We start from the raw sequence: 24,138 nt of genomic DNA, 5'->3' as shown, positions 1-24,138 counted from the left end.
TGTCACTCATTTTTTCATAGCTACCAATAGGTCCTCAGGGATGTATTCTTTTTTTTATTATTTCTTTAAAATATGTAATATATTGAAACACATCAGAAGAATACTAGACATTATTTCTCAAAAAATAACAATTTATTTTACTTTTTCATTTAGCCAAATTTTCAGAAATCCGATCTGACCCTAAAGCCACAAAACGGAATGAATCTATGGAACACATTTTGTGTTTGTCTTATTAACAGTTATTGTTTTAGAAGCGATATTGAACTTTCCATCGAATCAAAATACTGTTATCGGGTAAAAATTCTCTAAGAAATAAATGAGTCCTATTTTGAGAGATTATGCATTTCAATAGAGATAAATTCAGGGATTCTAAAATTTTTATTACACTCTGCATGAATATACCCACATGTATTACCAGTCATATGGTCGTGATCTAAATGAGAATTATTATCTACTAAATTCCTTTTCATAAAAATGGAAACTTTAATACTTGTAATATTCTTGGACCATTAACCCATTACTACTGATTTGCTGCAATGAGTCAGACTCTATTCTAAGGAGTTAGGTGTTGAGGAAAGGGTAAACCACTCCATGGATGTAAAAAATTTGCTTGTTTTTAAGTCTTAATGAAGGCCCATTTTGTGAGGATAATAAGAGGTAGGGGTAGATAAAACATTTTTTATGACATTTTGATGATCAAATAACAGTTACTTTGTGAATTTCATGATAGGAGGACGGTGTAAGTAAAAATACAAATGAAATGGCTACTCCTTTGAAAACTTTAAAGAAAAGAGGCTGGATTAGATTGCAATAATAGAGAAGTGGGCAAACTCGGTTATATTTAGGCGGCATGGTTATGATGTGAGTTGTTTTTGCTGAAATTAGCCGTATTTCTTGGAGGAGATGTGGATTCTGCTTGGAAAGAACCTCCAAGGAGGATTGTCTGGTATAGAACGGGGGAAATTTTCCATGAAAAAGTAGGTAGGCTTCCTGGTATTATTTCGAAATTCATCATAAATTAAATGGATATCCTTTTTTAGGAATCTTTTTTATCCATTTTCAGCTCAATATAAAGAATACATAACTTCGCCTTATATACGAATATTGTCACAGAAATTAAGAATAAAACTTAAAACACGGTAAAATGAATAAGGATGCTGCAAAATTTTGTTTAGGTTGGGAAGGTTTTAACAATAAAATACCCATAGCTGCTTGACTAAAAAGTCAATTATGACTAAAAAATTCAGTGTATTATCTATGGTAGTATATGCCCCTGTAAAGCCAGCTTAGAGAAAGGCTAGTAAATAAGATGAATTTTATTTACGGTTACAAGAGAAAATGGACTAGCTCTGGGATGGTGTTTTACTTGGAGATATTAATACCCTGGTAGGTGGAATTAGAGATTCTAGCCTAGGTAAGTTAGATTTAAGAAAATATATGAGTAATGGCCACTGTCTTTTGCAACTTCGTTTGTAGAACAATCAATTTATAGCCAATGCAGTGCTTGGTCATTAAATGGCCTAAAGTTAACATGGTATTCACGTGTTATTATGACAGTAAACATAGCTGATTATATAATTCTAAACCGAAGAGTGGTGGGTTTAATTCATAATGCAAGGGTACATTTGAGTGCTTTTATTAATATTAAAAGTAAAAATCACTATATAGTAGTCTCTAGGGCTCATTTAAAGGTGAAACTTCATTAAAGGTTGAACTCTCAAGAGTGATATTCCCCTCATGAAAAAAGTGATTTTGGTAAACTCTACTATGGGAATTGGAGACAAATTTTCGAGGATATAGTTGAGAGCTTTAAAATCTGAGAATGTGGAAGAATGTTGAAATAATTTAAAAAAACAATTAGTTAAGTTTCTGATGATGTTTTACTGAAGAAAGTTTGGACTGCAGCTAAGAATATTTGTTAAAAAAGTTTTTGTTTAATAGAGAAGAGAAGGGGCCCTTACAAAATATTTCTGAGAGATAGATAATTTCAAAACGATCTTTGAACAATCATCAAATGGTTGGAATTTCAAATCGTTAGAATTTGTCAGTCAAAATGTCGAAACGATGGCTACTTTATAACTTTTTAACATTCCAAGTTCCATTTCTTATAATTATAGTCAAAGACTAACTTAGAGGAAAAAAGAAATGTAACAAACCTGTCATAGCCAATTTTAGCTCTTTAGTGAATATTTTTTTTTACTTTGGTGAAATCCCCCTCTGTGTTTTTGATGTGGATTGACATGGGGATTGGGAAAATAATTTAATGAATAAAAGTTTCTCTTTGCTAGGCCAATAATAAGGTAATGCATCTGACTCTTCGTAAGCTGCCAAGTTTGTAGAGTTATTACAGTTGTGATAGTAGTTTGTCAGTAATAATATCCTTAAGTATAAATCCGTATAAATATCCAGTATAAACATCCAGTAGAAACATTTACAAAACAAATGATTTCTAAGGAAAAAAAGGAAATCTTTCAATTTCTCCATACATATGTAAACTATTCGTTCCTACATTAATTCGTCTCTCTTTCTCAATCGAATTCACAGAGTTACACCAATTTTTCAAATTAAGTTTTTTGTTAAGCAAATAAAATTTGTAAGGTGCTGTTTAAATAAAATTTTACGTAAACATATATCATTACATTGCATAATAAACCCTTAATCCATAGTTTCCATGCAAACCATCTTTGTAAATATTAACCATTATAATTTATCAGCTTACATTGTACTTTATTCCTAACTAATTTTAGATCCTACACTACCAACTATTGTCTTACCCGTACCAGATGATTGGCCAAATCTTTGGGGAAAAACAAAGGAGGCATTCAAATATGTTTATGAACACTATTTTGACAAAGCAGATTGGTTCTTCAAGGCTGATGATGACACATTTGCAATTCCCGAAAATGCAAGAGATCTTTTGCTTCTTTATGATACAAATGAGCCAATATATTTTGGGGCCAAAATGAAGAATATTCAAAATACCTACTATGCCCCCGGAGGAGCAGGTAATTATGGGCAGTTTAATTATTTTTTTAACAAGCAGACAGGTTAAATTTTCATCAAAGTGATATATTCGTTATATATTAAGTAACCATGTTGAATGTTCCAATGATAGATTTAACTTTCAAGCCATGACAAGAAAAGAGATTAGCCTGCAAATAACAAATAGATCTATGGCCAGTAAAAGGAAATGAAGAATACAAAAATCAACCAGGTTAACCGTCAAAAGGATTGTTTTAGGTCTTTTTAATTTTATTTTAATAATGAATGACCCTTTTCCTTTTTTATTACTTTTGTTTATAGTGTAACCTAGAAGGACACTTTAAATTCTTGCTAATAAGTTAGCTGAGTAACAATAAATAGGCTTTTGGTTAGATATTAATTCTTTCCACTGTATATTGGCTATAGGAAAGATAATGTTATTCAAAAGCCCCTTTATCTGACATCGTCATTTATTAGATAGGCCAGAGTATTTCTTGGGTCCACCAAGACTCTTGTGTTTGTGTTGTGTAGGAGTAAATATTGAACAATAAAGCAAGTTGTCTCATCTATCTCTAGAAGATTATTTTCCCCAAAACCTAGCAGGGTGGGAAACTTTTTTTCGAGAGATGCCAACCTTAATATACCAACCACAGAATTAGTTACCCAACATATAGATAGTTTGAGAGATGCTCGTAATGACACAGGTTTCGGTATCTTGGGCCTAATAGTTTGGTCCTTAGAAATGCACTGCACTCATCGTACGTAAACTGGGTGCAATTTTATTGCTGGAAGGAATCTTTAAACCCCCTGAAACCATTCGGTAACATTTCTTTGCTTTATCAGCACTGCAAGTGGCACTAGTGCGGTGCTGAAGATTGACTATTTATAGCCCCAAGGCTATAATATTGAATAGTTGTGGTTACGAGCATACGATATTGAAGTATGGTGGCAAAAAGATCAAACCCCTCCTGTCATAATATTAATGAAAAGAATCAACGTTTTCTGAAAAGCTGAATTATTTAGAAAATACAATAGCTTGCTGTAGTAAGGCATAAGGAATTCCATGGAAAAAGATAATTATTTAAATTGTCGCAAATTAATTTCTGAATGGGCTAAATCTAGCATGATAAAATAAATCTTAAGAATTAATTAGAGACGCAAATAATAAGCTAGTTGGTACCCTTGAAAATTACCAAATAGACATGACTTCATTATCTGAGACACAAGCTCTACAATCTGGATTCCCTGATTTTAGGAGATTGCATGTCTTAATCTGTAAGAGAGAGTATGAAAATTGCTCGTTTAGCACTAGCTTTAAGTTGGATGGCGAAAAAATATCATCTAGAATGGAGATCAATTAATGATCAAATAGTTCGCGGTAACGAACTACAGTAAGGAGCAACCCGGCTCAATAGTAACCGAAACTCTAAAAAACGGATTTTTTATAACAATAGTTACATCAAACGAGTTGTTTCGTTTGAAATTAGCTTTAATCACGATTCGTTTCATGAAGTTTAGACTTAGCCATCAAAAGTAACGAGCCTAAGAAAATTTTGCTTTTATTTTAGAAAATAGGGGGAACACCCCTTAAAAGCCATAAATTCTTAACGAAACTCACAACATCAGAATCAGCTTATCAGAAAATCCTACAATAGAAGTTTCATGCTCCTATCTACAATAATCTGGAATTTACCATTTTTTTGCAACAGGACAGATCACGGATGCGTGATTCTTTGTTGGTTTTTGTTGTTTTTTTCAGGGTTGATTACATCGACCCAGTGCTCCTAAAATGTCGTTTGAGGCTCATTCTAACAGAAATTTAAAGTTCTAATGCCCATTTTAAATGATCAAAAAAATTGAAGGGCACCTAGGCCATCTCCCACGCTCATTTTCCCCTGTGGGGAAAATGTCTATTGGGACGACTTATCCCACCTCCCCCCACAGTTCCAGTGGGAGGTGTTGCAAGTTAAAAAATTTGACCAGTGTTTACCCATAGAAATGGTTATTTGGAAATGTACAGAAGCTTTCAGGTATTTTTTTGGCTGGGGAGGGTTGAAGGATGGGGTTTATGCGGGGGGAATTTTCCTTGGAGAAATTTGTTATGAGAAATTTCTATTTTTTAGCAGGATTTATTAGTATTTTGTGGAGGACAATGAAAACATAAATAAGAAAAAGTAGTTTTACCGGAAAATAAGTAGCAGCATTAAAACTTCAAACGAACAGAAATTATTGTGCATACGTGGGGCTCATCTCCTCCTAATTCCTCACTCTTTACGCTAAAGTGGTTTTATTAATTTTAACTCTTTATTCTGCATCCATTGTGATTCAGGGGTAATTCCTAAGGAATCGGGACAATATTTAAGCTTTGGTGTAAAGAGCAAAGTATTGACGAGTGGGTGAACCCACTCATATACGTAATAAAAATAAACGAATATAGAAGTTCGCTACTAAAGTCAATTCGTAAGTTACGTATATTTTTGCTAATAAGAACCTTCGTAAGAATTAAAAAAACAAGTTTTTTGAACTGAAACTAAGGAGCAATAGTAAAACTTAAAACGAACATAAATTACTCCGTGTATGAAAGGGACTGTTCCCTCCTCAACGCCCGCTCTTTAAGCTAAATTTTTTTACTGTTTTAAAAAGTAGATTTGAGAGAAAGAGCCAAACTTTAGCGTAAAGAGTGGGGCGTCGAGGAAGGAACAGCCCCTTTCATATACGGAGTAATTTCTGTTCGTTTTAAGTTTTAACATCGCTCCTTATTTTCAGTTGAAAAACTTGGTTTTTCTATTTAATTATATCTTAGAATCGTGTTTTGTCACTAACCAAGAAAAACTGATGGCTATAGACACAGATAAAGCAATAAATGATTCCATAAGTCTTTAATAATAAAATCATTTGTTAAATTTTTTATCGAAAAGTTTCAAAGACAAGATTTATGAAGAGACGTGGTGAGCGGGTCAGTGATACAACTTGATACATTATCAACGCCTAACAAACGAGTCAAAATATATGCAACGGGTTATGTAATGAAAATATTGCAGTTTAGCCAGAAAAGGTAGTATGCAAAGATGAAAATAAATGATATTTAAGCAAACTTTAGCTCAATTGATATACCGGTGGACCGATATTATTGGGCCGATTAAGGTTTCACTTTCATAACACAAAATTTTTAAGGTTAACAAAGTTCATAGACCTGCATTCTAGTGGTAAAAGGAGTGGATGTAGGTAGGCTGCATCAAAATACCTTCCCATGACAAACTTTCATATGTAGATTAATCCCTGAAAGTTTCATTTTGCTAGCCTAACTTCTTTCAAAGATAGCAAAAAGAAGTGTGGTTAAAATTTCACTATTAAGGCTTCAAAGCTATCTTATTCTGTCCCAACTCCTGGTGTTTGATATGAAAGGCTTACACTAAAATCTACTAGCCAAAATTGGGGAGTACTTAATGACTACAGGCATCTTTCAAGGAGTTTCTTTCAAGTATCAAAGAAACGTCATAACAATTTTGATGTCAGATAATCCATTTATTTCTTTGTGTCGGTGGCAAAAGGGAATCTAATGCACTTTGGAAAAAGAACAGGAACCACCAATTTTCTTGAGAACCCAATAAGATTAAATGGGAACAGATTGAAACAGTGAAGTGAACTGTCATATTTTGAGGGAATAAGATGTAAATCTCAGTTTTGGGGAAGCCACTGGGATACCTTTTAAATTAGTTTAGACAATTCTGTCACCCTCAAATTACATATTACAGAAGGGAAAAGACACTGAAAGCGATGCTTTAGATCTCTTGTCTTTATAAGAGATCTGCTATTGCAGATCTGTTATAAAGATTGCAGATTGTAGATTATACAGATTGCAGATCTCTTATTAGGCATCACGGATGCACAAAACGATTTCGATTAAAAGTCTCTATGTTAGAATATATTTTAGAAAAGAGGACAAGACATTTGAGAAAAAAAACTAAAATTTAGAAACACCTAGATAACAAAGCAAGATAGACAAAAGCAGGTTAACTCTATTGATACAAGTTTTTTAGTTTGAGATGATGAGCTTTAAATCTAGTTTTTATAAAAAGAAACTAAATTCCAATAACGTCTTTTCAGAAAACTATTCTCTAAGAATTTGTTTCGAAAGAGCATTGTGTAATGGCTTATTACGCTTTTATTTTTGTCATTTAAATCTGACGTTCCTCTGAATTTTTCCTAAGCACTCAGAATTTTAGCCACGAAGCTTGAGTTCTTGAATGAAGTATTTACCCTTATTACTACGCTCAAAAAGTCTAATATAAATTTGTTGATGTGCAAGTGTGTATATTTATGTATGCCTATGTCGTTGTACAGAGCTCATCGTGAACACACTTGCACTAATCTTGATATTTCATTATCAAACCAGTAAGTTTTTAAAGTGGGTCTAATCCCTGAGATTTCGCAATTTTTCGTAAGGGATTAAAGGTGTTGACCTAAATAAAATTATTCTTGCTACTCTGTGATGTCATAATAACATTACCGATCGAACGAACATCCCCAGACTTCGATTTATATAGATTACGACTTGCACTATGGCTGCTTATGAGTGAAATGAGATGGCTGTAAAATTGGTGTTCAACTCCTTTTTTAACTTTTTAAGGAGATAACTCACATAAGGGCTAAAACATGATCTGTTTGTTAAGTGTGCTATCAATTATTTTGAACATAATGCAGTCTTACCATGCTAATAAGACCCCTCATAGTGAGCTTGATATACAAACCCCCATGGTTTCTTATGCCAAGGACGATGACAATATTACTGATATGTACGAGTTGCTATGCACGGTGGCAAAGCAAAATGTTCTGGTGGTGAACTTCATAATTTTAAGTCCGTGTGAAGTACCTGCCATCGGCAAGTCTGTTCAAGCCACAGTAGTTTCCAAAGTAATTAAACTCCTGAGAAAACTTGATGGATTTATGTTGAATTCTAGCCACTTCCTAGCCAGTCTCCTGACAGGTTTTTGACCCCTTAATCCATATTCCCTCTATCATTTACTCTGTGAAACTTAAGAATCCTCCAAAAGACTCAAAAGACCCAATTGAACGAAAAACATTGTCAGCCCAAGAAAACCGCGGGCAATATAGTTGAAAATATTAAATGTGTCGAACCGTCGATCCGCATTTCCCTCAACGAGCCGGATGATTTAGCGAGTGCTAGAAGATTTAGACGACCTATCACTGATACAGCTAATCCCCGAGCACAATAAAACAGAAGAGTGTGACAAGACCCGAACATATAAAGTGTATTTTCCATCACGCATTGATCTTGATACATTTATGATAGCATCTATTAAAGTTTGATATGAACGACTTCTGGTTGCGGAGTTCGTGTTCCTACCACGTTACTGCTTCAATTTTTATGCCATTGGTCACCTCACTGTGAGTTGTAAGAAAAGTGTACTGTGTTCTAAATATGGCTCCTTCGATCACAAATCAACGCCTGATACTCCATGCCAAAAAATTGACTTTTGCATTGGTTGCAGGAAAAACGGTCAAACGTGCTATAGTGTAAAGTGCCCAAGAAACTGCAAAACTAAAGCCCATGGACTCACTTCTATTGTCATAGAATATAAACGGGGCATTTACAAATAAAATTTCTGTGTTGCAAAGCCTCCGTTTTAGTTATAACGTGATTTTCCTCCATGAACATTTTGTTAAAAAGCATAGTATCAACACACTTACACTTCACAGCATGAAGTCGTACTCTGCACCTGCTAAAAATCTTAATAACAGTGGCAGACACTCTAGTGGAAGTACTTTACATGCTTCCTTAGGTAATGGTTTAATAGTTTTTTTGTTCAAATGAGATGTAATGTCGGACTTTACGTATATTTACACATCTTCGTGAGCCTCTAAGTTGGACCATATTTCAGTGTCGTCAAATCTAACCACTGATAAAAATAAGATTATAGCTGATCATATGATTTCTAACCATTCACCGTAACTTTCTCTATCGGTGTGCCAACATTGGTTTCTCGAAGGAGTCTACTTGTTCTGCGGACTTATCTTCCTATTTTTCCGAACGTTTCCAACTTTGAAAAAAAAAACACTCTAGGCCTTGGCTATTCTACCTCCACCAGCTTCACTGCTCCCACTGTCTCTGATAATAGTCTTATCAAAGTAAGTGAAGCTTTCCACCTGATAAATGTTTTCTTTGTCAAACATAAGCATTTCGTCTTCATTTATTCCTAGTCTCAGTAAGTTAGTCTTTGTAGCATTAATTTTCAGATGCTTACAAGATTTTTTACATCTTTAAGATTTTATTTCCCTGATATTTACATTTAGGATGCTTAAATTATAAGCAAAATGATAGTCCAGGAAAGATTTTTCTCCCCGTTTGAATCCGTGTTTTCCCATGGTCTTTCCTGTACTTCTTGAGACAAAGTACAGCAAATGATCCATATAAAGGGGTATAGAGCTTAGCAATGTTTAACTCCTAACTTAATATGAAACTAGCTGCTAACCTCATTTCAAAACTTAGCAGTAGAAGTGCTATTCTCGTACATAGACAAGGATAAGACCTTCACCAAAGCTTTTTTATAAAAAGAATTGAACGCTTTCTTATAATCTATAAAATGAGGACCAAAGGTTTTTGATAGCTCAGGCACATCTCAAATATTAACCAAAGTGTGAAAATTTGGTCGGAACACCCTCTTCCCTTTTCTAAATCCGTATCAATTTTCTTTTATCACTTTGTCTAAATTATAGTTCAGTCTAATGAGTATCATATTATTCAGGAATTTCCCACTTACAAAAAACTAGGCTAATGTCTTGATAATTACCAAATCCACTCTAAATCACTCTTCTAATGCAGTAGTTTAATTAAGGGTCTCTTAAAATCAAAAGGTACCTTCCCTTTTTCAAAAACAAATTCATAATCTTCAGTAACTCATTTCTAACCTCCAAAAAATTTTGTTTAAGAAACTTCTTCTATTTTAGTCTCATAATTTTTGAATCCTTTTATAATTGTCATTGGTTCTTCCTCACAAAAAAAATTTCCCTTTACACTTAAGGTGCCTTAGGCCTTTTTCATTTTCCTCTAAATCTTTTCTTGGAACTCTACCCTGGTTAAGAAGATTTTAAAAATATTCCACCGATCTCTCTTTAACTCTTGGAATATAACTAATTCATGCTTGTTTTTATTTTTCACTGGAACAAATGGGCGTAAGAAATTTTCGAATAAACATCCTATTTCTACCTGGGATACTGTCTATTTGCTCCTGTAACTGTAATTAAAACTCATCTGAGTCATCACTTTCTCTGTCAGGCGTTTTTACAGGGGTATGTATTAATATCATTTCTACCCAGATCTTCATAGTCATACAATGGAAGATTAGCACTTTATTATTAATACTTTCCAAGCATATATTTGAGAATCTGCTTAACCAGGGTAGAGTTCCAAGAAAAGATTTAGAGGAAAATGAGAAAGGCATAGAAAACCTTAAGTGTAAAGAAAAATTTTTGTGATTAGGAATCAACGACAATTATAAAAGGATTCAAAATCATGAGACTAAAATAGAAGAAGTTTCTTAAACAAAATTTTACTGAGGTTAGAAATAAGTTACTGAAGATTATGAATTTGTTTTTGAAAAAGGGAAGGTACCTTGTAATTTTAAGAGACCCTTAATTAAACTACAACATTAGAAAAGTGATTTAGAGTGGATTTGGTAATTATCAAGACATTAGCCTAGTTTTTGTAAGTGGGAAATTCCTTAATAATATGATACTCATTAGACTGAACTATGTGTTAGACAAAGTGATAAGAGAAAATTGATGCAGCTTTAGAAAGGGAAGAGGGTGTTCCGGCCAAATTTTCACACTTTGGTTAATATTTGAGAAGTACCTGAGCTATCAAACACCTTTGGTCCTCATTTTATAGATTATAAGAAAGCGTTCAACTCTTTCTATAGAAGAACTTTAGTGAAGGTCTTGTCCTTGATTCGTAAACTAGATGAAAACATTAAAGTGACTAGTCTATGTACGAGAATAGTACTGCTACTGCTAAGGTTTGAAATGAGGTTAATAGCTAGTTTCATATTAAGTTAGGTGTTCAGCATTGCTAACCTCAATACCCCTTTATAAGGATAATTTGATGTACTTTGTCTCAAGAAGTAGAGGAAAGACCATGGGAAAACACGGAATAAAACAGGGAGATAACTCTTTCCTGAACTATCACTATGCTTATAGTTTGAGCATCCTAAATGTAAATATCAGAGAATTAAAATCTTAAAGATGTAAAAAATCTTGTAAGCATCTGAAAATTAATGCTACAAAGACTAACTTACTGAGGCTAGGAATAAATGAAGATGAAATGTTTACATGTGACAAAGAAAACATTTATCAGGTGGAAGGCTTCACTTACTTTGATAAGACTATTATCAAAAACAGTGGGAGCAGTGAAGTTGGTGGAGGTAGCATAGCCAAAGCCTAGGGTGTTTTTTTTCAAAGTTAGAAACGTTTGGAAAAAATAGGAAGATAGGTCTGCAGAACAAATTTAGGATAGTGTATGCTACAGCGATGACATTGTCAACATTTGGCCAATTATGTCTGATTGTGTCTGTATAATACCGATATATCTTTATTGGTGTCGGAATCCAAAACTCTATATTGGTCGGGCTCTATTACATACAAAGAAGCACTTTGGGACGCAAATCTTTCTGTCGTGGAGGGCAATAGTTGTTGGAAGCTTAATAACCAGATAGATGGCAAAAATCGTAGAAAAGAATATCTTTCGGGTGTTTTAGCCCAGCCAAAACCCCAAGAATTGGTATCTTTGGCAGATCTTTTTGTAGTTTCAACATCTGTTTGGGTTTCATCATCTTTTACGTTTCCTTTTTTGAATTTACCTGGAGCCCAAAGTCACAAACAAATACGAAAATATTTGAACTACAATTATAGATCTTTGGAAATATGGAATAAGAGCACTTGTCGTCTCAATATTCTAATTACTAAAGAAATTACGGGGGAGGGGACAAGGGTTTCCATTTCAAACAGATAGAGAAAACTATTGTAAGACTATTTAAGAGAGAAACAAAAATATTTGAGGGATGGAGTTGCATCACCATTCACTCGGTAGGAAAGCAAATTTCTGATTAAAATTTTACTTAATATAATACAAGCTCAAAGGAATACAGTAACAACAGATGAGCACCATGGCTGCCGTCCGAATCGTTCAAGCTATGATTTGGTATTATCCTTGTTTGCACTATTGGAAGAATAAAATGAAAAGTAGCTGCAGCTTATTGTGTTATTTGTATACTTTTTGAATGCTTTTAACTCCGTGACCATGGGATATGAAAAAATTCTGGTAGCTAATTGAATCCTTCTATTGATGGTAAATATGATCAAATCCTGTATATTGCAAATTTATTTGTGGTACAAATGAAGAGTTGTCTTTCACTGCGGTTTCAAGTCAAGTACGATGTTCATCAATGTTCCTCTATATCCCATTTTTTTTTTTCAAATAATAACCACTTTTTTTTTCCAACCACTTGGCACTCAATTGGGAGTTGTTCGATGAAAAACTTAGTGAAAACTAAATGATTGGAAACTACAGAAGTTTCCCGATAATATTGATCTTACTACCCACTATCAGAATTAAACTCATCACAACCTGAAGGAATTAGCAATTAAACCTTCCGCTACTGTACTAAAAATAAATGTAGATAGGATAATAAGCATGTTAAATGCAGTAATAGTAACATTAATACTTATAATACAAGAGCACTGATATCAAGGAGGTCAGAGAATACATATATCCTAGTAACACACGTACCAAAGACAGGAGCTATGACAGAAAAGTTAAAACGCATGTAGAATTCAGATATGCAGGTTTTTTTTTTTATCTGACCAACGTTCGAAAACCCAAAAATGACTTCAAGAAGCTGAAGATTAAACTATTTGGTAGTAATGTGCTAGTTGAATCGAACATGGTCCGATTCAACTAAGGACAATTACCATACTATATAGGAAATTGAACAAACTCTGGTCGTCCAAAAAGGAAGGGACAGCACAATGAACTAAGCTGGTCACTACAAAAACTGTAATTAAGTTACTAAAAAAACTTGAACAAGCTTAGGTCTTAGGCAGAAGATCGGCTAAGCTGCAGGTTTGGTTTTTGTGTCCTATATTCTTCTCGATCTAGGAAGACCTAAGTATAAATTGAAAAGTAAAGGGTTAAATAATTGAGGGAAAGAAATGTTTGCTAGTTCTTCAATTTCGATTGAGTTATTTTCATGTGAATATTAATGTGTTCATAGGAGAAGCACTGAGAGGTGTTGTCTGGTTTTTAGCTTTCTAAACAAAGTCAATAAATTGAATAAAAAAAAAAAAAAAAACGAGAATCATTCCTATATCGAAACTCTATCTGATTAACTTGAATTTACAATTATAATTAAAAGCATCTAATACAAAACTAATACTATGAAACATATTTAATTCTAGGATATATTCTAAGTAAAGAGGCTCTAAGAAGGTTCGTAACTGTTGCCATGAGAAATCAGTCCTATTGCGATATTAATACAACAATAGGATATGAAGACCGTAATATAGGTAAAAAAAACTCTTTGTATATATTTTTATTATTTCAAACTTGAGAAGCTACCAAGGCTCATGCAGATGGCTCACATCAACCAGACGACGACTATGGAACGGGTCAGAAACCTAAAGTGAATAAAAACATGGTGTCATGAGAACATAAAACATCCTAGACAATTCTTTCTACTTTCTTTGAAAAAGTAATAACTGTTTATTTTGTTTCAAAAATGCCTAGAAAACCTATAATAAAATGACACAGTAGCATTTTCTATCCTGAATAAACTATCTAGATCAGGTAGTACTTTGGAAAAAGCTTTTCTCCGGGGGATACTCTTATCAAATCCATGATAATTTCATGCCACAATAAGAAATACCCATTAAATATTTGCTGATTTTTTAAGGGCTTTGGGAGTTATATTTTAATGGCTAATTTGCATGAATAAGGACAGCTTAGAAAAATAGACAAAAGTCTATTTTTAGTCAACCGTTCTGAAATCAGAACAGTAACTATAAATGGTATTTCGATCTTGAAAGGAATCAACAATTAAAGTTTGTTGCGAAGATAAACGAATTTTGAAAAAGAGCCTGAATGTTCTAAAAGATGTTTTCTTTGGGGTGGCAAAAATATTCTTATGGTTTTCTTCACTACTTATTGCACATGTCTGGCATATCTTAGGGACTAAACAAGATGCTTTGGGGGTATATAAGCTCTTACTATTTGGTTTAAATCTACGGTGCCTACTAGTGAGGCCAGATGGCGTTTTCAAAGGGATTTGTGCATGCAAGACATTTCTTAAGGATGCCAAACGACATTGTCAAGGGTTAAGTTATTTTTCTGCTGCTTGATATTCCTCTAAAGCTTTTCTTAGGGAAGTAACTAGCTAGGGAACTTCATTCTATATTTCGAAGGTTGGCTAGATTTTTCATTTTTAATAGATTAGGCCTTGTTTTCTAGTTGAAAAAATCTATTTGAGTTTGCAAATAGAAACATCGAGTGGTTTTCTCGCTTTTTTACTTTGTAACGTTAGCAAAAAGTGTCAGAGATAGTCCCTTAAAATATGTTCTATCCAGAATCTTTAATAACTAAAATTTCTATCACATCAATCTCAGGCTAGTTTCTCCCAAAATATCTAATTGGCCTAATTAACCTGTGTATCAATAATCTATGCTAACTTACGAATATTTATTTCCAAAAGAAATGAGCACATAAAATCAACATCAGTAAATATTTACAAGCTCTTTTAAAAGGCTAATATTTAATGTTTTACATGAGTTTATTTAAGTTTTCACATGTATATTTTTCTATTATAAAGTATACTTATAATTATGTTTAAAACAGCTTTAAATTAATAGTTATGGACTAATATATAAAGCGCAAAATTTTTCAACAAAGGCTGTTTGGTACACCATTTGATTATGCTCAGTAAATTGAATATTTAAGTTTAATTTTTCCCCTGCATTGAAGTCCAAATAACAACCCAGTTTCTAGAAATAACGTGTTAGACTACTTGAAATAAGAAAGCTTAAACATCTGGGAGAATTCCTAGCTTATCTCTGAGCTAAGGGTTTTTCTTATTTCTAAAGAAATTGCCTCATTTTAATCAGTTATAAAAGCTTTTTAGCTGGTATTTCTAGAGTAAGCCATGCTTAGTGTATATTTTTTAGCATAATTTAATGTTTTGTTTGCTACAAACTAGAGTACCTCGCACTTTTTATTTTGCAAGCTCGTATTTATAGAGAAAATATGTTTCTATATCTTTAGTTTTTTGGATATTTGTGGTAGTGGTAAAGAACACGAAACTGGACTTCAAATTCACTAAAGATAGTAGAAGCCCCCATTTTATAGTCTGTCGGCTAGGATCTGCAATAAGTGCAGGGGACCCGTGATTATGTAGTTTAAGTCCTTATATTTTTCCCAGTTTTACTCTTTTTAATGTAACTTTTCCTGAGCAAATGTTAGCCTTTTGATCATTCATTTTCTCGTGTTTGTTTTATTGGGTGTGGAGAGGGGGGGGGGCTTCAATCAAATATGTAGGTGGAATCCTTTTCGTTTACTTCTTTAATGTCAGCATTCTGTATATTTCAATTATCGTCATTGTTACTATTTGTTCTGAAAGGGACAAGGTCAACGGGCCTAGACGGACTTTCTTTGCAACTAATAATAAAAATACAACCAGCAATCATTGTGCCTGTTACGGTCCTTATAAATAGAAGCCTTGACGAAGGTAATTTCCCTACTAAACTAAAAGAATACAAATTAATCCCACTTTTTAAAGGAGGAGACCCAACAGTAATTAATAACTATCGACCAATCAGATTACTTCCAATTTTTTTGAAAATATATGAAAAGCTTGCGAAAAAGGTATTTCAACTGTGTTGAATAAAATGGCTATCTCAGAATTTTGATCCGGTGACTTTGGGAAAATAATTTCAACCTGAAAGTGTGATTCTCGTCAAAATTTTATGAAGGTTTTTTAGGTTTTAGGGGTTGTTTCCCCCTATTTTCCAAATTAAGAGAAATTTTCTCAGGCTCGTAACTTTTGATGGGTAAGAATAAACTTGATTAAACTTATATATATAAAATCAGCATTAAAATGCAATTGTTTTGATGTAGCTATTGGTATCAAACTTCCATTTTTTAGAATTTTGGTTACTATTGAGCCGGGTCGCTCCTTACTACAGTTCGTTACCCCGAACCGTTTGATATACAGTGAAATATCACATACTCAGCTGTTTATTCTAATATCTTTAGATGTGCAAGAATTTGCAGTATGCAGCTTTTAAATATAGACGTCGAATTCTTAGCCATAAATTGATCTTAAGAAAATTATCTGCAGATAAAGAAACTTTACCATTAAAAAAAAAGTATTTTTCAGTATAATGAACTTTCAGGTAAATAGACAGAGTTATCAAAAATATTGACAGGTATTTTAATGTATTATCTTTTTTTTCTTTTGGGGTGTTTTATCTACAGAGATTATGGACCAGCTTGAAGGACTTTTAATTTTGAATTGATTCCAATATACCAGTTTATTTCCCAGCTCATTTTCAGCTAGTTTAACGTTTGACTCTTCTATATATTAAACAAAAAAAAAAGATTTAAATATTTAAAAAAAACATTTTTAATGAAAGTAAGGATCAAAATTAAAACTTAAAATGAACAGAAATTACTCCGTATATGAAAGGGGCTTTTCCTCCTCAACGCCCCACTTTTTTACGCTAAAGTTTGACTCTTTCTCTCAACTCTACATTTTAAAACAGTAAAACACTTTAGCGTAAAGAGGGGGATGTTGAGGAGGAAAAGCCCCTTTTATATACTGAGTAATTTCTGTTCGTTTTCAGTTTTAATATCACTCCTTACTTTCATTTAAAAAAACCTGTTTTTTTGTTTAATTCTTAGACGCTTTTGAATTAATGCATTTTTTATCTTGGCTCTCCGCCATAAATAATTAAAACGAAATTTTTATATTAATTTTTTGGTGCTTTTTCATAGTTTTAATCGGAAGATTTTGTGAAAAAAGGAGGCCTAGTTGCCCTTCAGTTTTTTGATTTATTAAAAAGGCAGCTATAGCTTTTAATTTTTTACGAACGTTTTCCTAAGTAAAAAATATACATAACTTACGAATTAACTTACGCAATGAACTTCTTTATTCGTATGTTTGTTTTGTGTATATGAGGGGGCTCATCCCTTGTCGATACCTCGCTCTTTACACTAAAGCTTAGATTTTGTCCCAAATCATTAAGAATGACCCCTGAATCACAAATGTCGTAGAATAAATCGTGGAAATTACTAAAAATACTTTAGCGTAAAGAGCGAGGTATTGCGAGGAGGTAAACCCCTCATATGCGTAATAATTTCTGTTTGTTTAATAATAAGTTTTAATACTGCTCCTCACTTTCAGTAGAAAAAACTTTTCATATTTATTTTTTCATTGTTTTTTTAAATAATGCTAGAAAATCCTACGCCCCATGAGAAGTCTCTTCCCCCATGAGAAGTTCCTCCATATAAAGATCCTTCCCATAATGCCCCCCCCCCCCTCAACTCTCTCCCCAAGCCAAAAAATCCCCCTGAAAACATCTGTACACTTCCCAGTAACCATTACCATATGTAAACACAGGTCAAAGTTTGTAACTTGAAGCCCCTCCCACGGGGACTGAGGGGGAGTAAGACATAGTTATTAGGTATTTCGACTATGGTGAATAAAATGGCTATCTCCGAATTTTGATCCAGTGACTTTGGGGAAAAAATGAGCGTGGGAGATTGCCTAGGTAACCTCCAATTTTTTTTGGTCACTTAAAAAGGGCACTAAAACTTTTAATTTCCATTAGAATGAACCCTTTTGCGATATTCTAGGACCACTGGGTTGATACGATCACCCCTAGGAAAAAAATATATAAACACGCAGCCGTGATTTGTCTTTCCGAAAAGACATGTCTTCCCGAAAAGGCGAAATTCCCCATTTTTATAGATGGGGGATTGAAACTTCAACAATAATGTTCTCTGATACGTTGTATCTGATGGTGTGATTTTCGTTAAGATCGTATGACTCTTAGGGGGTATTTTGCCCTATTTTCTAAAATGAGGCAAATTTTCTCAGGCTCGTAACTTTCGACGGGTAAGTCCAATCTTGATGAAACTTATATATTTGAAATTAGCATGAAAATGCGATTCTCTTATGTAACTATTGGTATCAAAATCCATTTTTAGAGTTTTGGTTACTGTTGAGCCGGGTCGCTCCTTACTACAGTTCGTCACCACGAGCTGTTCGATATTTCCAGGGCACAGTTGCCTCCTGGACGGAATATATGCTTCCGTATAGGGTTATACGGATAAACCTTTGCAGAGTAATGAATATATTTTGCCGAATCTCACACAAACAAGTAGTTATTCCGTTTAGGATCCACTATGGGAGGAGATCATATGGGAATATCAAACAGTTCGTGGTAACGAACTATAGTAAGGAACGACCAGCTCAATAGTAAACGAAACTCTAAAAAACGGAATTTTGATGCTAAAAGATACATCAAAGGAATCGAATTTTTATACTTAATTTAAATATATAACTTTCATCAAAAAGTTGTCTTTGTCATCAAAAGTTGAGAGCCTGAGAAAATTTGCCTTGTTTTGGAAGATAGGGGGAAACATACCCTAAAAGTAATAGAATCTTAGCAAAAATCACACCATCGTATTCAGTGTATCAGAGAACCGTATAGCAAGAATTTCAAGCTCCTATCTACAAAAATGTGGAATTTCGTATTTTTTTCCAAAAGACAGATCACCATTACGTGTTTATTTGTTTTTTTCCCAGGGGTCATCGTATCGACCAAGTGATCCTAGAATGTCGCAAGAGGCTCATTCTAATGAAAATGAAAATTTATAATTCCCTTTTTAAGTGACCAAAAAATTGAAGGGCATCTAGGCCCCCTCCCGCGCTCCTTTTTCCAAAAGTCAACGGATCAAAATTTTGAGATTGCCAATTTGTTCCGCATAGTCGAAAACCATAATAACTATGTCTTTTGGGATGACTTACTCCCCCACAGTCCCTGGGAGAGGGGCTGCAAGCTACAAACTTTGACCAGTGTTTACATACAGTTATGGTTATTGGGAAGTGTACAGACGTTCTCAGGGGGATTTTTTTGGTTTGGGGTGGGGTTGATGGGAGGGGGCTACGTGGGAGGATATTTTCTTGGAGGAATATGTCATGGGGGAAGAGAAATTTAGTGAAAAGGGTGCAGGATTTTCAAGCATTACTATAAAAAAAAACAATGAAAAAATAAAAATTGAAAAGTTTTTTCAATTGAAAGTAAGGGAGTAGCATTAAAACTTAAAACGAACAGAGATTGTTACGAATATGAGTGTTCTCAAAATACTTTAGCATTAAGAGCGAGGTATATAGGAGGTGATAAATACCTCGCCCTTTATGCTTAAGTATTTTTAGTAATTTCAACTATTTATTTTACGGACTTTCTAATCAGGGGTCATTCTTAAATAATTAGGACAAAAATTAAGATTTAGTGTAAAGAGCGAGGTATTAACGAGGGGACAAACCCCCTCATATACATAATAAATATATAAGAATATAAAAGTTTGTTACGTAGGTTAATTCTTAAGTTACGTATATTTTTTACTAATAAAAACGTTCGTTAAAAATTAAAAGTTCTAGTTGCCTTTATAAGTAACCGAAAAATTGGAGGGCAGCTAGGCCTCCTTCCCAACCCTTTATTTCTCAAAATCGTTTGATCAAATCTAAGAGAAAGCTATTTAGCCAAAAAAAGAATTAATATGAAAACTTTATTTTAATAGTTTATGTGTGGAGAGCCAAAATCAAACATGCATTAATTCAAAAACTTTCAGAAATAAAATAAAAAACTAGTTTTTTCAATTGAAAGTGAGGAGCGACATTAAAACTTAAAACGAAGAGAAATTACTACATATATGAAATGGGTTGTCCTTTCCGCAATCCCTTGCTCTTTACGCTAAAGTTTTACTGTTTGCCACAATTCTACTTTTTAAAACAATTAAAAACTTTAGCGTAAAGAGCGAGGGATTGAGGAGGGGACAATCCATTTCATATACAGAGTAGTTTTTGTTCGTTTTAAGTTTTAATGTTGCTCCTTACTTTCAGTTGAAAACACTAGTTTTTGTTTGTTTATTTTATTAGAATTGAGATTCTTTTGCTTGTGATTTTATGACAACTTGCATTTATAATTGTAACTTTGCTTGAATTTCGGTCCTTCTACTTTGTTTATTGTTATACGGATTTGTCCTAGATAATTGGGTGTGTAATAAAGGCTAAGACCTTGTCTTATTGAAAAAGTAGGAGAACATTTCTTTTGACGTTTAGCACATAATGAATGTCATTAGAAGGGCATATCAATAATGTCATAGTAACTTTTAGACGTGTTAAGTTGAATTATCCAAAGCTTGATGACTGGTGTATTCAATTGACCAGAAGGTAGCGTGCTAATACTACTACTGCTACTATCAATAAAATTATTACTGCTACTAAAACTTGTCTTGCAACATTTTACCAAGTTTAGATGTATATATTTCTACATTTTCAATAAAAACATTTTACTCCCACTCCTGCTTTCACTTAATGTGTCTAAAGATGCAGTAAGTCACGCAGAAAAATTATCGCTAAATTCAAATATTAGTACATAAGAAAATCGAGCCTCCTCTCAGAAATATGCAGTAAATTTTTCCCCTGAGCAATCATAGGTAAAGTAGATATTCATTGGTACATGTGTCTTAGCATAGCTAGACCATATATTTACTTGGCTCATGATAACACCATTACTCTTGGGCTGGGTCATATGAAAGGTTTCAACAAGGTTAAATATCTTTATTCTACAATCATCAACAGCACTAAAACCATACAATATGTTAGCACATCGTCAAATGCAGATTTTACTAGTTGAAGATGCAGATTTTACTGGTTGAAAATTTAATTCCCTCAAACTAACTCAAAGAACCATCCTAAATAATTAGGGATGAAAATAAATCACTTGGCTAATTACTTACTGATTCCGTCGGCATGTTCAATTAACTGTCTTTGAGAAAATTATTTTTTTATAGCATGGTTTTTATCCCCTGATATCCTTCAAATTGGTTCCCAATGTATCCTATATTAACAGCTTAATTAGGGCATTTACTTGTTAAGGCATAACCAAACTTAGCTTTATTCATCATTGATAATGAATTGTTCCCATCATCTAAATTTTTTAAATTGTCAGTCCAAATGGCGTTACAAACAATTTGGAGTCCTGATCCTTGTAATGTACTTGATAGTTTCCCCCAAAACAAAAATGAATGGCTAAATTTAGTTTTGAGGGTTGGGGAAATAATTTAGTAACACAGCTATATATATTATACTCATATAGTTAGTTTAAACTCGAAATAATATTTTAATTCTTATCATGTATCACTATTTGAAAACACACATAAATTATTAGAATATTATTAAATTATTCAATTAATGCAAAGTAAAGAAAAATGGAGAATGAGAGAGAGATAGAGGATGAGAGCGCAAATCAATATTTTGTTATCTTTTCATAACCTGATATCCATTAAATTATATTAACTACCTCATTCACTTAATTACTTTTCAGGGAATAACACAACTTAATCTCAATCATCATGGATAATAAATTGTTTTCATCATCTAAATATTTCAACTGTTGGTCCACATGACTTCAAAAATAATTTGAAGGCCAGATCCATGTACTGCACGTGACGTTTTCCCCTGAAACAAAAAATGAATGGCTACATATTGTTTCGGGGTCTGGGTTATAGAATAGTAACACAGCTAAACATATCATAATCCTATAGTTTTTTTTTACTCAAAATTAGATTTTAGTTTGTGTCATGTATCTTTATTTTAAATCTTGTATCACTATATTAACTTATTAAATTAAAGTAAAAAAAAACGGAGAAAGAGAGAGAGAGAGAGAGAGAGAGATAGAGAGAGAGAGAGAGAGAGAGAGAGAGAGAGAGAGAGAGAGAGAGAGAAAGAGAAAGAGAGAGAGAGGGAGAGAGAGAGAGAGGGAGAAAGAGAGAGAGTGAGAGAGATTGAGAGGGCAAGTTAATATTTTGTTTTTCGTTTCAAGAGACGAGTTGGGCAATAGAATAGATGACACAGCATCTTTTTAATTCAACTGTTTTACTGGCAATTGATTTTCTCCGATATAAAACATTAATCTGCTAAAACTAGGAATAGATAAAGATGGGAAGGTGACATTGGGATAGGGAAAGATCGATATAGTGGACAGCTTTATTTTATTGGCGATAGAATTTCTCTGATATAAGAAATTAATGCATTAAAACTAGGAATGAATAAAGATGAAAAGGTGGTACTGGGACACGAAAAGATCGAAAAAGTGGACTTCTTCATTTAACTTGGCCGTATTCTTAGTAAACCAACGGCCTGACTGTCAAAATTTGGATTTGATTTCTCTGGGAAAAGGGGACATTGTAGTCGGACTGGCTGCCCTACAGTCACTTTTTGCCTTTTAGAAAGGAGAATGAAACTTTAAATTATTAATCAAATTAGCTTTTTAAAAAGTTTATACTACTACTGCTTTCATAAGAAGTGCCTTATTGAAAGGTAAAACACATTTGGCCTATTTTACTCTTTTCTTAGATAATTACCAGAGCGCTACCTAGGAATAGGTACATTATTTATAATAGTTTTACCAGTACCTACGAGCAAGAAAGCGACAAACCAGACATAGTAAGCCAAAAAGAATAAAATATCTTTACACTAAAAATGGTAAGTAAACAATGAAAACCGTTTGTAGCTGATTCAAAATTGGAAACCATTATCACGTATAGCATTATTAGAAAAAATGATTTACAAAATTAATTCTTGGAAATCTAGAAAAAAGTTGAAAACCGTTATAGTAGCGTTGTGGTGAAACTGCTTCCGTAAATAGTGCCTTGGTGAAATTTAAAGCAAATTGAACCCAATTTATTCTTAATTTAGGCAGTCCTAAAGCAGTACATAAGAATAAATTTATTATTTATCATAGTTGCAAAGGTAGCTACGACATAGTAAAGGTCAAACCAGAGCCCAGAGCAATCAAAATGAAAGAATATCCTAACAATAAATGGCAATTGAGAAAAGATTACCATTAGTTGCTGATTCCGTAATAGAAAACATTATTTTGCTATAGCATCAACAGATGGATGCTATTTCAAAGACAAATTCATTGAAATTCTTAAAAATGCCTGAAACTTATTAAAAACAGGATTTTGGTAATACAAAAATACACCAGGGAATCTCCATGGCTTATAGCCTAATATAGGAAACATGAAGTCCCCTGGCTTAGACAACAGGTAAAATCAATTTTTCTAAGGTATTTTTGGAATTAGACACTAATGTGTCATGTTTTTACCCTCTACTTCTTAACCGCCACTAGCAGGGTAATGAAACATTATAGAGAGCTAATTCATGGCTCATTTTGAAGCAATAAAAATTCCAATAGGTACACGAAACGAATATTTGGGATCGGAATGAGAATATATTTAATGGAAAGATTAAGGAAATATTTTACAACAAACATCTGAGCGGACGCTCAATCTTTCATTTACTAATATTTGAATGTAGTAATAACTTTTCTGCATGACTCGGTAATCTTACTACATGTTTGGAAACATTTAATGAAATAAAGAGTGGTAGTAAAATATTTTTTTTCAAAATATAGAAATAAATACATCTAAACTTGATAAACTTCGTAGAACTAGTTGTAGTAGTAATAATAGCTCTGGATTCGGTCATATTTAACAAATAGACGCTGTAAAATACTTGCTAATGGTATCTTATCAGATTCATTCGATTTAACATGTGGAATGTCCCAGAGATCAGTTCTTGGACCATTACTTTTTTTAATTTATATGAATGAAATTTTGACTGATATCCCCTTTGCATATATAATAAATTTTGCTGACAACACAGTACTATTTCTAACACATAAAACCCTCAAGCAACTAATCACAAACGCTAAAGTTTGTCTCCTGTCAGCAACCAAAATCTTTGAAGAGCGGTTGCTTTCCCTTCCTTATCTTGTTTTTCAATTAAATTTACTGGA

The 24,138-nt window shown here is 33.3% G+C and overlaps 1 protein-coding gene across 1 annotated transcript in view; it reads left to right on the top strand.

Annotated features, from left to right (window-relative positions):
* Window positions 1-24,138, top strand: part of LOC136043786 (glycoprotein-N-acetylgalactosamine 3-beta-galactosyltransferase 1-like) — a 136,903-nt gene that overhangs the window by 30,960 nt on the left and 81,805 nt on the right. The window contains exons 3-4 of the mRNA XM_065728702.1: window positions 2,748-3,005; window positions 13,456-13,563. Of these exons, the coding sequence (XP_065584774.1) occupies window positions 2,748-3,005; window positions 13,456-13,563 (366 nt within the window). The remainder of the gene's footprint in view (window positions 1-2,747; window positions 3,006-13,455; window positions 13,564-24,138) is intronic.

The sequence above is a fragment of the Artemia franciscana genome, unplaced genomic scaffold (genome assembly GCF_032884065.1).
Source record: "Artemia franciscana unplaced genomic scaffold, ASM3288406v1 Scaffold_995, whole genome shotgun sequence".
NCBI classification, from domain to species: Eukaryota; Metazoa; Arthropoda; class Branchiopoda; order Anostraca; family Artemiidae; genus Artemia; species Artemia franciscana.
Note: the sequence above shows the minus strand (reverse complement) of the source record. Positions and strands in the feature narration are given on the sequence as shown.